Source organism: Typopeltis vanoorti, chromosome 20 (assembly GCF_054136105.1).
Source record: "Typopeltis vanoorti isolate ZY-2024b chromosome 20, IOZ_Tvanoo_1.0, whole genome shotgun sequence".
NCBI classification, from domain to species: Eukaryota; Metazoa; Arthropoda; class Arachnida; order Uropygi; family Thelyphonidae; genus Typopeltis; species Typopeltis vanoorti.
In genome coordinates this window covers 79,250,089-79,265,026 of record NC_143568.1, presented here as the reverse complement: position 1 = coordinate 79,265,026, position 14,938 = coordinate 79,250,089, and the positions used below count along the sequence as shown (strand labels likewise).

General features: G+C 39.2%; 1 protein-coding gene across 7 annotated transcripts in view; it reads right to left on the bottom strand.

The window, feature by feature from the left end:
- Mt2 (tRNA (cytosine(38)-C(5))-methyltransferase) overlaps positions 1 to 14,472 on the bottom strand; it is a 201,009-nt gene extending 186,537 nt beyond the window's left edge. For 5 of the 7 annotated variants that reach the window (XM_090410013.1, XM_090410019.1, XM_090410018.1 and 2 more), the window contains exon 1: positions 13,838 to 14,472. In XM_090410013.1, coding sequence (XP_090266139.1) covers positions 13,838 to 13,940 — 103 coding nt within the window. In that variant the 5' untranslated portion in view covers positions 13,941 to 14,472. The remainder of the gene's footprint in view (positions 1 to 13,837) is intronic. The other 2 variants (XM_090410014.1, XM_090410017.1) reach the window with 2 other exon arrangements.
- Positions 14,473 to 14,938: the final 466 nt, after the last annotated feature.

Genomic DNA, 14,938 nt, shown 5'->3' with positions numbered 1-14,938 from the left:
CAAATGTAACAATCTCTTTCACCATCAAAGATTAATTTATATGTATTTATTTTATTTTTGAGATGTGTGATAATATTTCCTCTACCAGTACCTGCATGGAAATAATAAGCTCATGTGTTCCTGCACAGACAACATCACTGACTGTGAATAAGATATCAACACTGCCAATGACTGGTGGCAGCTTGAGTTGAAGAGAACTAATGAACAGTTCTGGTCAAAGAGGAATTTTGGAAGTTTATTTTGCACTTGGTTAGACTATAATAAATTTAGTTTAATCCTTTAGCCAAGTGTAAGCAAACAAAGTTTGCGCCTGAAAATATCTTCAGGACTGAGGTAAGGTGGTGCAACTCATACCAAAGGTGGACCAAGCTCTCATCACTCCTTGTCTCAGTATCTCCCATAATGCAAAGCACATCTCCTTGCAGACATGTATACTGCTATGCACAGTTTCATAGGGCCACTACCCGGACCAGTTTCGACCATTATTGAGAGCTTGTCAGTGGGAGGCAGACCCAGAGTGGTGATACTAAGGCAGAAACAATGGAGAGGTCATATTTACCTATACGAGTTGTCAACCGGTGTACCACCTTATTATTAAATTACTCTAGATTTAGAGAAAGATGTTGGAAGTTTATTTTGCAGTTGGTTAGACTATAATAAATTTAGTTTAATCCTTTATCCAAGTGTAAGCAAACAAAGTTTGCACCTGAAAATATCTTCAGGACTGAGGTAAGGTGGTACATCCCTTGGCAACTCGTAGCAAAGGTGGACCAAGCGCTCATCACTCCTTGTCTCAGTATCTCCCATAATGCAAAACACATTTCCTTGCAGACATGTATACTACTATGCATTAAGGGAAGGGCCACTACCCAGACCAGTTTCGACCTTTGTCCATCACCAACAACATCAGCTATGACACAGCGAACATCCTTTCTCAGGCTTTGCTGCCTAGAAGAAATCTCTACAACAGCTAGTTCCTTGCTCCCCGTAAATTAGATGAAAACAGTAGCATAATAATCACTAGAGCTAATATGGATAACACTACTGTGGTCATCAATGCTAGTGAATAAAATCAGAAAATGAATGTGTTACTCAGAGACTGCACTACTTATAAACCACTGGATTATGATTCCACCAATTACCAAAAGAAAACATTAAATGTTTTCTTTTGGTAATAGAAATTACCAAATAGTTAAAAAAATAGTTAAAATTCTAAAATAGTTAAAATTCAAACCATTTAGTTCCCATCCCCTGTATATATGGATTGCCAAATATTCGTACATCCAATAACTCTCTATCCCATAGTAGGTGCTACTGACCATCTACTGAATATCTAAATCCTTAACCCCACTAACAGACCATTCTTCTTCTTATATTAAAAATCTAACTCATTTAAAATCTTTAATCCAAAATTTAGTTTTAGACACCGTAATATTGTGATTAGCTTTCATCTCACCTCCATTTTTTATCAATATCCCTCTTTCTGAAACTTTAAATTTACTAAGAAATACCCCCCCCCCCCACTGGATATCATTGTTCTTTTCACCTCCATTTTTTACCAATATCCCTCTTTCTGAAACTTTAAATTTACTAAGAAATATCCCCCTCCCCCCACTGGATATCATTGTTCTTTTTAATTTTACTATTCATTCTGGCTACTTCACTTGAAAGATACCATTCATAAGGAATGGATAGGGAAGAGTATACAGGTCATGTCCGAGAAGTGGTTAGTGAAATACATTATAGAAACAGAAATGAGCTAGTGTGTATGTTTACAAATGCTAAAAGCATTCATAACAAAAGGAGGAGGAGTGCGATTGATTATGGCAGGCGAGTTGTGATTATGGCAGGGGAGTTGTGTCCGTTTAGGGTGAAGATGCCAGAAACAAATACTGATAGTGGTTTTCAAGAGGTATGAAGTGGTGGACAGGATGTTTAGTAGGTTGTTGCTATAGACCTGGTAATGCAGACGGTAGTGAGAAGGAAATGTTTATTAGACAAATTGGTCTGACTAATAAGAAAAAGGTGATCACATTATGGCCAATTTCAATCATGGTAATATAGACTGGAATGAAGAGACAGCATCAGGAACCAAAGAGAATGAATTTGAGTTTTTAAAGAATATCGTGATTAGCTTTCATCTCACCTCCATTTTTTACCAATATCCTTCTTTCTGAAACTTTAAATTTACTAAGAAATATCCCCCTCCCCCCCACTGGATATCATTGTTCTTTTTAATTTTACCATTCATTCTGGCTACTAAAAATCATTATAGATAGCAGTACATAACAGAGGCCATCACAAGATATTGTTATAAATGAAGTGTCACATCATCCTCAATCAAAAAACCTGACATGATACATTCAATGAATTCCTGGAACATCATTAACTGCTAAAACTACATGTGCTTTTAATATGTATATAAATTAAATTATTTTTTTATGAGGAAATACTTTAAATGAAGCCAACTGTTTATCTGTAAGTCAGCAACTTTTTAAATGCTTCATCAACTTCATGCAATTGGCACAGCCACTTACTTGGTCCAAATTATGATATTACTGGTGTGGTCCAATTAACTGGAATCCATCATTATACATATATATATATATATATATACTGTATATTTTCTCTGTCATATTAGAATTATTCTAAGTTGATAGTTTCCCATAACATTTCAAAGATGCAATCATCAGGATTTTCTAGATATTTATCCATTATTACAGAAACAAATTATCACACCTCAAAACAGAGTCAAGTTGTTCAATATTGTGCTGACAGTTTTTACTTACTCCTTTATTTTCTGTACACTTTGTCTGTTTTCTGTTTTTGTCTTTCAAAACCTTGAAATTCTAGTATAACCTGAATGTGCTGTTTGCTGTACCAAATTCACACAAAAGATCAACATGGTGCTATAATGAAAAGATCTATAATGTTTGGCCTTTTCTTGAGTATTATAATGATCAAGTCTTTCAATCGATATGAATTACCATGCACCTACACTATTACAAAAAATATAAAACTATGTTCCAACACCCTTCCTTACAATACTGATCCTAGTTACAAAATAAAGTGAAGCTGCAGTGGCACTTACCACAAAAAAGATGGGGAAAAACAGGTTGAATACATCCAAGCAGAAAATCATCTCAGGATTCTGCACACACTGCTCTTTGAAATACAGATGTTCTCTAAGCATAAGATTGTTCAGGCCAGGCAGTAACCACCGGGCGGTGGACCACCCATCTGGAACTGAGATCCAACTACGAGCTTTTTAACCACAACAACTTTAATATACGCTATTGGAGCTGGAATTACCGCGGCTGCTGGCACCAGACTTGCCCTCCAATAGATCCTCGTTAAAGGATTTAGAGTGTACTCATTCCAATTACGAGGCCTCAATAGAGTCCCATATTGTTATTTTTCGTCACTACCTCCCCGTGCCGGGAGTGGGTAATTTGCACGCCTGCTGCCTTCCTTGGATGTGGTAGCCGTTTCTCATGCTCCCTCTCCGGAATCGAACCCTGATTCCCAGTTACGACCATGGTAGGTGCATAACCTACCATCGACAGTGGTAGGTTGGTTCCTGCTTGGTGTCACACTGATTTGATCGTCGGCTTTTGAGAGCTCCTGAAAAGATTAGTAGTATTTTGTGTTAACTTTGGCAATTTTACTAGAATTTTAAATAATATTGTTTGCTTTTTGTTTCTTGGTGTGTCTGTGCAATTTTTGTGTGTTTTCTGTTATTTTAAATATTATTTTTAAGATAAGATAGCGTACATATGGCACCGATAAAGAAAAAAATGGCAGCCAGGTCGCCATGTTTGTTTAAGAGTTTTGATGTAAACGAATTTATGCAATGTGCTGTCTGTGAGATGTATGCTTTGCGAAGAGCTGTGGGAGTTTGGTTAGAGGGTGATAGTGGAATTAATATGTGCAGAAAGTGTAAGGAGAATGAGGATCTCAAGCGTGTTTCGGGTGGCGAGAGTGATATCGTTAACGATAGTAAGAATGTAGAAAATGGCAGAGTGATATAGAATTGCGTGGTAGTGCCAGATAGGTGTGAGAGCATCGTTGAAAGTGTAAATGAAGGTAGAAATACAGAACGAATGGATGATTTGGTTGATAATGAAAATGGTGAGATAAATGCAAGTAGTGAAATTGCGCGTTTGAACGGTGCGATACACAAAGCGAAAAGGCAACTGGAGCGTATGGAAAAATGTGTGCTGAACGTACCGACTAATAACCGCCGTAAGTCTGTGACGACAATTAATAGAATGTTCGTAAACGTCAATAAAATGAAGGAGCGAGTGCTGTATGGGGATTCGCTATTAAGAGGTGTGATAGTTGAGAGTTTGACGAAGTCGTACCAACTGGGTGCGAAAATAAAGGATGTCAGCGAATCTATTCAAGTGCAAAAACAGAGGGTGAAAGAGATGATAATCGTGGCAGGAACAAATGATTTGAAAGAGGACAAAATGGAAATGATAGAGGATGTGAGGGAATTACTTGAGGTAGCAAAAGAGAAGAGAGAGAGAGAGTTAGGATAGTGAGTATTTTACCGCGGTATGACAGTGAAGCGTTTAGAAGGAGGGCCATAATTGCCAATGACTTTATGCGTGGATTATGCATGGAGAGTGGTGTGGAATTTGTGGATGTGTGGAATGAGTTCGATGGGCGAAAGGACTTATATAAGATGGATGGGTTATATTTGAATGGAGTTGGTGTACGGAGGCTTGAAAAAGTGTTGTTGAATGATGTGGAAGTGGATGTACAGACTCAGGAAAACTAGATTTATTAAGGGGGGGGAGTGGATATGCAGACTTTAGGGAGGCAGTTGAGTGTATGAATGAGTATATTATGCCCGAGCGAGTACGAAGGACAACAAATCAGAATGGGATAGTTAGTATAAGGCATCAAAGTAGGGATGGGACAAATGGGCTTCTGCAATTCATGTACACTAATACCAGGCTAGCTGGTGAACGGACATGCTATCGGAGAGCTCCTGAGAGATTTGTGTTTTTTGTCGATTTATTGGTGTTTTGGATTCAATTTAATGGACTAAAGTGTTTAATTTTGGTATATTATTGGAGCCTTATTAGCGTGGTTAGTGTACTAAAGTGTTTTATAACATAATCTATGTCGGGAAGTCGCCGCTAGATGAATTCGTAATGAGTAGTGTTCGTGCAAGCTCCAGATAAGATAAGTATCATTTTCAGTTATCGATACAAATTACTTAATATTGTGTAGTTTTGTTTTGTTTGCCTTGCGTATTTTAGTGCGTCTATTTTTGGTGTGTTATAACGTATAATTTGACAAAACACGTTACAGATAACTATGGCACCTGTGCGAAGGAAAATGGCGGCCAGTAATGAAGGTTCGCCATCGTTATCAAAGAACGGTGGCATAAAAGAAATGAGTCAGTGTACTAGGTGTGGAATGTACGTTTTGCGGAGTGCGGTCGGAGTGTGGTTAGATGATAATAAAGGATTGAATGTGTGTAGAAAATGTAGGGAGAATGAGGAATTGAAGTGTATTTCGGATCGTGAGTATGATATTTTTGTCAACCTTCAGAATGAAGGAAATAGGGATATGACAAGAAACGGCAAGGTTGTACATGAAAATTGTGAGAGTGTGAATGTAGAAAGTGTGAATGATAGTATAAATGGTTTCTCAGAGAACAAAAAAGATGAGATAGATGCATTGAGTGAGATCGCGTTGTTGAATAGTGCGATAGAAAGAGCAAAACAGCAGCTAGAGTGCATGAACAAAAGTAGACTGAATGAGCCAACCAATAATAAAAGGTATGACAGGAAAAATAGACGTAGGAATGTGAACATGAACAAAATGAAGGATAGAGTGCTGTATGGAGACTCGTTAGTACGAGGTGTGCTAGTAGAGGATTTGACAAAATCGTACCAACCTGGTGCGACCATAAAGGACGTAACTGCGTTTATTAGAGAGCAAAAGGAAAGGGTGAAAGAAATGATTGTTGTGGCAGGTACGAATGACTTGAAAGGAGATAAAATGGAAATGATAGAAGACCTGAATGAATTGTTTGAGGTAGCAAAAGAAAAGAGTGAGAGAGTTAGAATGATTAGTCTTTTGCCACGGTATGACAGTGAAATGTTTAAAAGGAGGGCTATAATTGCAAATGACTTTATGCGTGGGTTATGTATGACGAGTGGTGTGGAATTTGTGGATGTGTGGAGTGAGTTTGATGGGCGAAAGGATCTATATAAGATGGATGGCTTGCATTTGAATGGTTACGGTGTAAGAAGACTTGAGAAAGTGTTGCTGAATGTAGTGGATGTGCAAATTCAGGGAAACTAGATTTGTTAGGGGGGGGGAGTAGAGATACAGTCCTTATGGAGGCAGTTGAATGTAAGAATGAATATAATGTGCCAGAGCAAATAAGGACAACAAATCTGAGTGAGATAGTTAATATAAGGCATCAAGGTAGGGTTGGGGCTAATGGGGGTCTTAAATTCATGTACACTAATGCTAGGAGTATTAGGAACAAGAAGGAAGAGTTTTTGGCCATGGTTGGCACTTCCAGACCACAGGTTATAGGTATTAGTGAAACATGGCTGACTGTAGATGATATAACTAGTGGGATTGAATGTGATGGGTATAGTGTGTTCAGGAATGACAGAGAGAATAAAATGGGGGGAGGAGTATTGCTGATGAGCTCCAGCCAAGGAGAATAGAAGTTGAATTGCAGGATAGAGAAAAGAGCACATTTGAGGCAATTTGGTATGAGATTGTGGCTAGCAGAACTAAATATACAATTGGGTGCTGCTGTAGACCAGGTGATGGAAAAGATGGTGGTGACAGTATGCACAAGCAAATAGAAGAAATGGGTGGAAGGAGGGTGATTATAATGGGAGATTTCAACTATGGTCGCATTGATTGGAGTGAGGAGAGGACACACGGGAGGAAGGAACTGGATTTTATGCGTTTATTAAGGGATAACTATCTGCGACAGCATGTAATGGAAAATACTAGGGGTCAGAGAGTGCTTGACCTAGTAATTACATCTGAGGATTTGGCTGTAACAAATATGACCACACTGCCACCAATCGGTGAGAGTGATCATAGGGTCTTGATTTGGGAGGTGGCTAAAGGTGTGGAATTTTCAATTAAGACAGGGTACATGTGGAATTATCGGGCTGGAAAGTATGACAAGCTTAGGTGTGTACTTGGTTCAGTGCCATGGCATGTACAACTGCAAGGACTAGAAGTTGATAGTGGATGGGAGGTAGTTAAGAAGTGCTTGCATGAAGCAATGGCTGACTGTATACCTAGAGTCCGAATAATAAATCAAGTAGGGGTTAAATGGATGAATAACACCATTAAGCTTGAGTTGCAAAAAAAGAAACAACTATGGAGGGAATTTAAGGAGAAGGGTGACCGGCAGGCACATGAACGGTATAAAGCGCAGGCCAGAAGGGTGACGAGTGTGGTAAGAAAAGCAAAAAAGGATTACGAAAGAACATTGGCCATGCAGGCTAAAGAGAATCCTAAATAGTTTTTTAGATATGTAGCAAGTAAAAGGAAAAATGTACATGGCAGATTGATTTTAAAGAATGCCGATGGTAGGGAGGTAACTGAATCAGTTGAGATAGTTGAGTTACTGAGCGAGCACTTTGCAAAAGTATATCATCCAGGTGGTGACATTGCAGAAACGAATAAACCAGTAGATTATACAGGAATTGTGGTTAATGAAGTGGAGGTGAGTAGTCTATTGCATAACCTCACTGTCAATACATCTGTTGGATTGGATGGTATACCAGCTCGTGTTGTACGAGAAGCAGCTAAAGAATTGTCAGTACCCTTGACCATTTTGTTTAATTTGAGTCTCGGGTCTGGGTTAGTCCCGAGCGGGTGGAAAGAGGGGAAAATAGTTCCACTGCATAAAGGTGGTTCCAAGACTGCTGTTGTAAATTACCGACCGATTAGCATATCAGGAATCATTGTCAAGGTCTTAGAGAAAATAGTCAAGAGGAAAATACAAGATTGGATAGAAGAAAATGGGATACTGTATCGGGAACAGCATGGTTTTGTGAAGGGTAGGTCATGCCTCAGTAACATGCTCATGTATTATAACACAGTGACGGCTGAACTGGATAAGGGTAATGGGTTTACGGTGATTCTACTGGACCTTGCCAAGGCCTTTGACAGGATTCCACATGGAATTCTAATCAGTAAATTGCAGCATATGGGAATGGACATAGGGTTGGTGAGATGGATAGGAAGGTGGTTGACGGAGAGATATCAGAGAGTGGTTTACTCGGGAGTATAGTCCACAAGACGGCCTGTGACTAGTGGTGTGCCACAAGGATCTGTTCTTGGACCACTGCTGTTTAATTTGTTCATAAATGATATAGGAAATGATCTGAGAGGAACAGTTCATTTGTTTGCGGATGATGCGAAGTTGGGTAGGGCAATAGTGAATGCAGATGACGTCAAAATTTTGCAGGATGATTTGGATAGATTGGAGGTCTGGGCTAAGGAGAATGGATGTCAGTTTAATGTGGCAAAATGTAAGGTTATGCATTTTGGGGTGAAAAGATTGGCGGCAGTTTACTGCATTGGTGGAACCCTGCTCCAGGAAATTGATGAGGCACGAGATTTAGGAGTGTTGGTAGATAAGGAATTGAAATTTAGGGGACACATTGCAAAAGTGACCAAAACAGCTCATCAAATCACTTGGTTGCTGAAGAATACGTTGACGAGCAGAGACAAGCAGGTTATTGTTCCTCTCTATCGAGCCTTGATAAGACCCCATCTAGACTACTGTGCTCAGATTTGGTCACCTAGGTTTCTTCTTGATGGGGAGGAGGTGGAGAGGATCCAGAGGCGAGTGACCAAGATGATAGCAGGTCTGTGGAATGAACCGTATGAGAACAGGTTGAGGATTTGTGGGTTGCAAAAATTGGTTGATAGGCAGAGGAGGGGAGATATGATTGAGACATTCAAATTACTGAAGGGTTTCTATAAAATTAATTCAGAAGATATTTTTGAGAACAGAGCTGGTTGTGGGAGGACTAGGGGACATCCATGGAAACTGGGCAAAAGTGTGGTTAGTAAAGGTGTTAGAGCTGGGTTCTTTACTTTTAGAGTAGTGAATGAGTGGAATGCGCTCCCTGAGTCTGTGGTGGATGCTGTGACAGTGAATGAGTTTAAGGCGAGGTATGATAGATACTGTATGAATGTCAAATAGTTGTGATGAATATGATTTGGGGCCTCCCTCGATGAGTCTAATGACTCCCTGGAGTTGCCCGTAGTAATAGTAATAGTAATAATAGTAAGAAGGAAGAGTTTTTGTCCTTGGTTGGCACTTCCAGACCACAGGTTGTTGGTATTAGTGAAACATGGCTGACAGAAGATGATAAAGCTAGTGGGACTGAATGCGATGGGTATAGCGTGTTCAGGAGTGACAGGGTGAATAAAAAGGGGGGAGAAGTGTTATTGATGATAGCTGATGAGCTGCAGCCAAGGAGAATAGAAGTTGAAATGCAGGATAGAGAAAAAAGCACATTTGAGGCCATTTGGTGTGAGATTGTGGCTAGTAGAACAAAATATACAATTGGGTGCTGCTATAGACCAGGTGATGGAATCGATGGTGAAGATAGTATGCATAGGCAAATAGAAGAAATGAGTGGAAGAAGGGTAATTATTATGGGTGATTTCAATTATGATAACATTGACTGGAAAGAGGAGAGGGCACATGGGAGGAAGGAATTGGATTTTATGCAGTTATTAAGGGACAACTATCTGCGGCAGCATGTAGTGGAAAATACCAGGGAGCAGAGAGTGCTTGACCTAGTAATTGCAACTGAGAATGTGGCTGTAACGAACATCACCGTGTTGCCACCAACTGGTAAGAGTGACCATAAGGTCATGACTTGGGAGGTGGCTAAAGGAGTGGAATTTACAATTAAGACAGGGTACATATGGAATTACAAGGCTGGTAAGTATGACAAGCTTAGGTGTGTGCTTGGTTCAGTGCCATGGCATGTAAAACTGCAAGGGCTGGATGTTGATAGTGCATGGGAGGTGGTTAAGAAGTGTTTGCAGGAGGCAATGGTTGACTGTATACCAAGAGTCCGAATAATAAATCAAGTAGGGGTTAAATGGATGAATAACACTATTAAGCTTGATCTGCAAAAAAAGAAACAATTGTGGAGGGAATTTAAGGAGAAAGGTGACCAGCAGGCGCAGGAACAGTATAAAGCTCAGGCAAGGATGGTAACAAGGGTGGTAAGAAAAGCAAAAGCGGATTACGAAAGAAAATTGGCCATGCAGGCTAAAGAGAATCCCAAACAGTTTTTTCAATATGTTGCAAGTAAAAGGAAAAATGTTCATGGTAGAATGATCTTAAAAAATGCTGAGGGTAGGGAGGTAACCGAATCAGTCGATATAGTGGAATTACTGAGCGAGCACTTTGCAAGAGTATATCATCCAGGTGGTGACATTGCAGGAATGGAAGAACCAACAGCTTATACTGGAATTGTGATGAATGAAGTAGAGATAACTAGTCTATTACAGATCCTCAATGTCAATACATCTGTGGGATTGGATGGTATACCAGCTCGTGTCGTACGTGAAGCGGCTAAAGAATTGTCAGTGCCCTTGACCATTTTGTTTAATTTGAGCCTCGGGTCGGGGTCAGTCAGAAGGGAGTGGAAAGAGGGGAAAATAGTTCCGCTACATAAATTGATTCCAAGGCTGCTATTGAAAATTACCGGCCAATCAGCATAACAGGAATCATTATCAAGGTCTTGGAGAAAATAGTCAAGAAGAAAATACAAGATTGGATAGAAGAAAATGGGATAATGTATCGGGGACAGCATGGTTTTGTGAAGGGTAGGTCATGCCTCAGTAACTTGCTCACGTACTATAACACAGTGACAGCTGAACTGGATAAGAGTAATGGGTTTACAGCGATTCTACTGGACCTTGCTAAGGCCTTTGACAGGATACCACATGGAATTCTAATTGGTAAATTGCAACATATGGGGATGGATATAGGGTTGGTGAGATGGATAGGAGGGTGGTTGACATATCAGAGAGTGGTTTATTCAGGAGTAGAATCCACAAGACGGCCTGTGACTAGTGGTGTGCCACAAGGATCTGTTCTTGGACCACTGCTGTTTAATTTGTTCATTAATGATATAGGAAAGGATCTGAGAGGAACAGTTCATTTGTTTACGGATGATGCAATGTTGGGTAGGGCAATATTGAATGCAGATGACGTCAAAATTTTGCAAGATGATTTGGATAGATTGGAGGTCTGGGCTAAGGTGAATGGATGTCAATTTAATGTGGCAAAATGTAAGGTTATACATTTTGGGGTGAAAAGATTAGCAGCAGATTACTACATTGGTGGAACTGTACTCCAGGAAATTGATGAGGCACGAGATTTAGGAGTGTTGGTGGATAAGGAGTTGAAGTTTAGGGGACACATTGCAAAAGTAGCCAAATCAGCTCATCAAATCACTTGGTTGCTGAAGAATACGTTGACAAGCAGAGACAAGCAGGTTATTGTTCCTGTGTATCGAGCCTTGATAAGACCTCATCTCGACTACTGTGCCCAGATTTGGACACCTAGGTTCCTTCTTGATGGGGAGGAGGTGGAGAGGATCTGGAGGCGAGTGACCAAGATGATAGCAGGTCTGTGGAATGAACCTTATGAGAACAGGTTGAGGATTTGTGGGTTGCAAAAATTGGTTGATAGGCAGAGGAGGGGAGATATGATTGAGACATTCAAATTACTGAAGGGTTTCTATAAAATTAATTCAGAAGGTATTTTTGAGAACAGGGCTGGTTGTGGGAGGACTAGGGGGGACATCCATGGAAACTGGGCAAAAGTGTGGTTAGTAAAGGTGTTAGAGCTGGGCTCTTTACTTGTAGAGTGGTGAATGAGTGGAATGCGCTCCCAGAGTCTGTGGTGGATGCTGTGACAGTGAATGAGCTTAAGGCGAGGTATGATAGATACCGTATGAATGTAGAATAGCTGTGATGAATATGATTGGGCCTCCCTCGATGAGTCTAATGACTCCCTGGAGTTGCCCATAATAATAATAAGAATGAAGGTGTAGATAACTAGTGCATCCAAAATGGGAAAGCTTTCTAGTTAACAGCAAAATTTTCAGCTCCCATCATTTTCTAATGTATGAAAATAACATTTTCAAAAATAAATACATAAATGCAGATATTACCTATAACTTTTCTTTGACCTAATTTTTATATATATATATATATATATATATATATAAAAATTAGGTTGATAATAGAATATAGAATAATAGAATATTAGCATAATATATTCAGTCTCCTAGCAGTAGTTATTACACGAATTCAATTTATACAAGTTATACACAAATTAAAATTCGGCAGCTTGGTTTGCAGATCCACTCTCTCCAACCAAAAGAGAGTAGGTTCAAATCAGGCCATGAGCATAGATGTTTGTGACTGTTTTTGAGTAAGATGGTCTATATCAAAAGTAAATTATTTAAAAATAATTTTAAAAAATCCTAAGGCCACTCATGGTATAATGTGAGGGGAAAAATACATTTGGCACTCCACAAATAAATGCTTCCCTTTTTTCACATAATAACAAATTCTCTTTAAATAGGAAAAGAAACTTAAAATCGTTAAAATGGTTGTAAAGATAATCACATAAATTGCCCAAATGTATTTTTTTTTTCTCATTTCTCAAGGAAAAAAGGCACAGCAAGATGATGACAATAGTCGGCACGACATGCCGTGCATGCCTGAGACAGACACGGCAGGAGCTAAGCCGCGAACGCATTACAGTCCTACTACTCAATGTAAACAAAAAAGTCATATGCTACACATAACTCCCAGATATGGTCATGCCCAGGCGTATAGGTTGACACTGACATGCATTCCGTTTGGTTATCTAAGATGGACAAATATAAAAAAAAGGTTGTTTTAGTCAAACAAAAGGTGCTGGTAGGCATTCTTTGCTAGAAGGAAAGTTGAAATTCAAAACGATACTGCATCCTCCATCATTGCCAGCATATGTGGTGTAATGGTTAGGAGAAATATTCTGCGGGGTTGGTTGAGACAACATGCAAGCTGCGAGTTTAAATCTTATGTAGGCATGGACGTTTGTAAAACCGAGCACCTGAGCTTTGAATCTGCAGTAAGTTCCAGAGTGCTGGTGTGTCTTTTGCCAGCCTGGCTGGCTGAGTTGTTAGCGTATCAGCTCTCCAGCCAAAAGGCTGCGGGTTCGAATCTCGCCAGCATGGGTGTTTGCGATTGTCTGTGGAAATACTGGTGGTGGTCGGCGACAGATGGCGTTGGTGTATTGATTGCGAGTGGTGGAGACAGAGTTGTAGAGCAGATGCCCTCCCTCGATGAGTCTTTGGACTCCTTGGAGGTGACAAATAATAATAATAATCCCTATGTCACGTGTCACTGTTAATTATGGTGCCGATACGCCGTACCATTGCCCTCTCCCCCAAAAAAAGCACTAGGCAAATCTATACGGAGAACCTGCGCTAGTATGGAATAGATGCGGACTTTAAAAATAAAAATAAAAACTTTATCATTTTGTCACAATTATGGACAGAGTGTCGTATAAAAACATCGCAAGAAAATTCTACATAAAGTCGAGTGACACTAAACACGTACTATACCTTCTAACAAATTATAAATTATCTGAAATGCACGTCAAAGTTTTATAGTTATGGCAAAATATAAAATAATCTGAATATCTAACCAAAATAAAAAGGCGATGAATGAGATCAAGTTCTGTATTAATCGGGAAAAAAAACAAAAAGCTAATGTATTTCTTAACTGTTCTTACCGTGAAATGCATAACGCATACCTCCAATTCCGCTATACAGTTCTAATACTCTGTGAACTTCTGGACTTTTTTTGTGACCATGCATAGAACTTGTCACTTCCATACTTACGAGGAAACTAAAAATTAAATGCGGGTTCCCGGTTTCCAAATTTCGTCATCATTAGTTAGTAACAATTTACTGAATAGAATGACAGTGCATTACAACCTGAAACAATTCTAATAGCATAACATCTTACAAGAAAATTAAAAGCAACTCTCAGCTCATCAATCTCCACATAAACATAACATAATATGATTCAAACTAGCAAATTTTCAATTCAAAACATATTCACAACCTTACTTATCGTACGCACATACCGCCATCTATAGTGATGAGTAAAGAATTAACCAAACTTATTTGATTTGGATCGACAAAGACTTTAACTTCCCTTTGCTTTTCATAATTGTAAATGCTGTTTATACTTAAAATTGTTGCTTTAATTGTTGAAAGAAAAGCTTAAGGGATTCAATCTAGAGTCGTAAAAACTATTGAATGTATTTCAAATCTGTTATTCCTTTAAAGAAAAGAACAACATTTTTTTTTTTCAATTTCAATTTACGATATTTGAATTACAGTTTACATCAGGGCTATCCAACCTTAAGTAATCCGAGGGCCGTATTAGAAAAAAAAATTATCCGAGGGCCGCATTACAATGCGTATCTAGTAATTTGGTGATCAGCAGCGACACAACCACGAAAGCTGAACAAACGAACAACACTAATTGCGCACTAATCGCGCGCTCACGTTATGTTGAAACAAAATAGTGTAAGAACCCTTCTTTGATACATCTACTATTTGAAAAACACCGAAAAACACGTGGATATATATAGAGATGTAAAAACACCAAATAAAACTATCAACATCGAGATTATCGATTAGTGATATAATTAAAATATCTAATACGCATTCGTTTCAAATTGTTATATTTTTTTCGCTCGTGAAAATCAAAACTCACAAACGGGAAGCACAAAATCGCACCACGGGCCGCATGCGGGCAATGCTTTGAACAGCCCTGGTTTACATTAACAGCTTCTTTTCTGTTAACATGCAACAGGGAATGC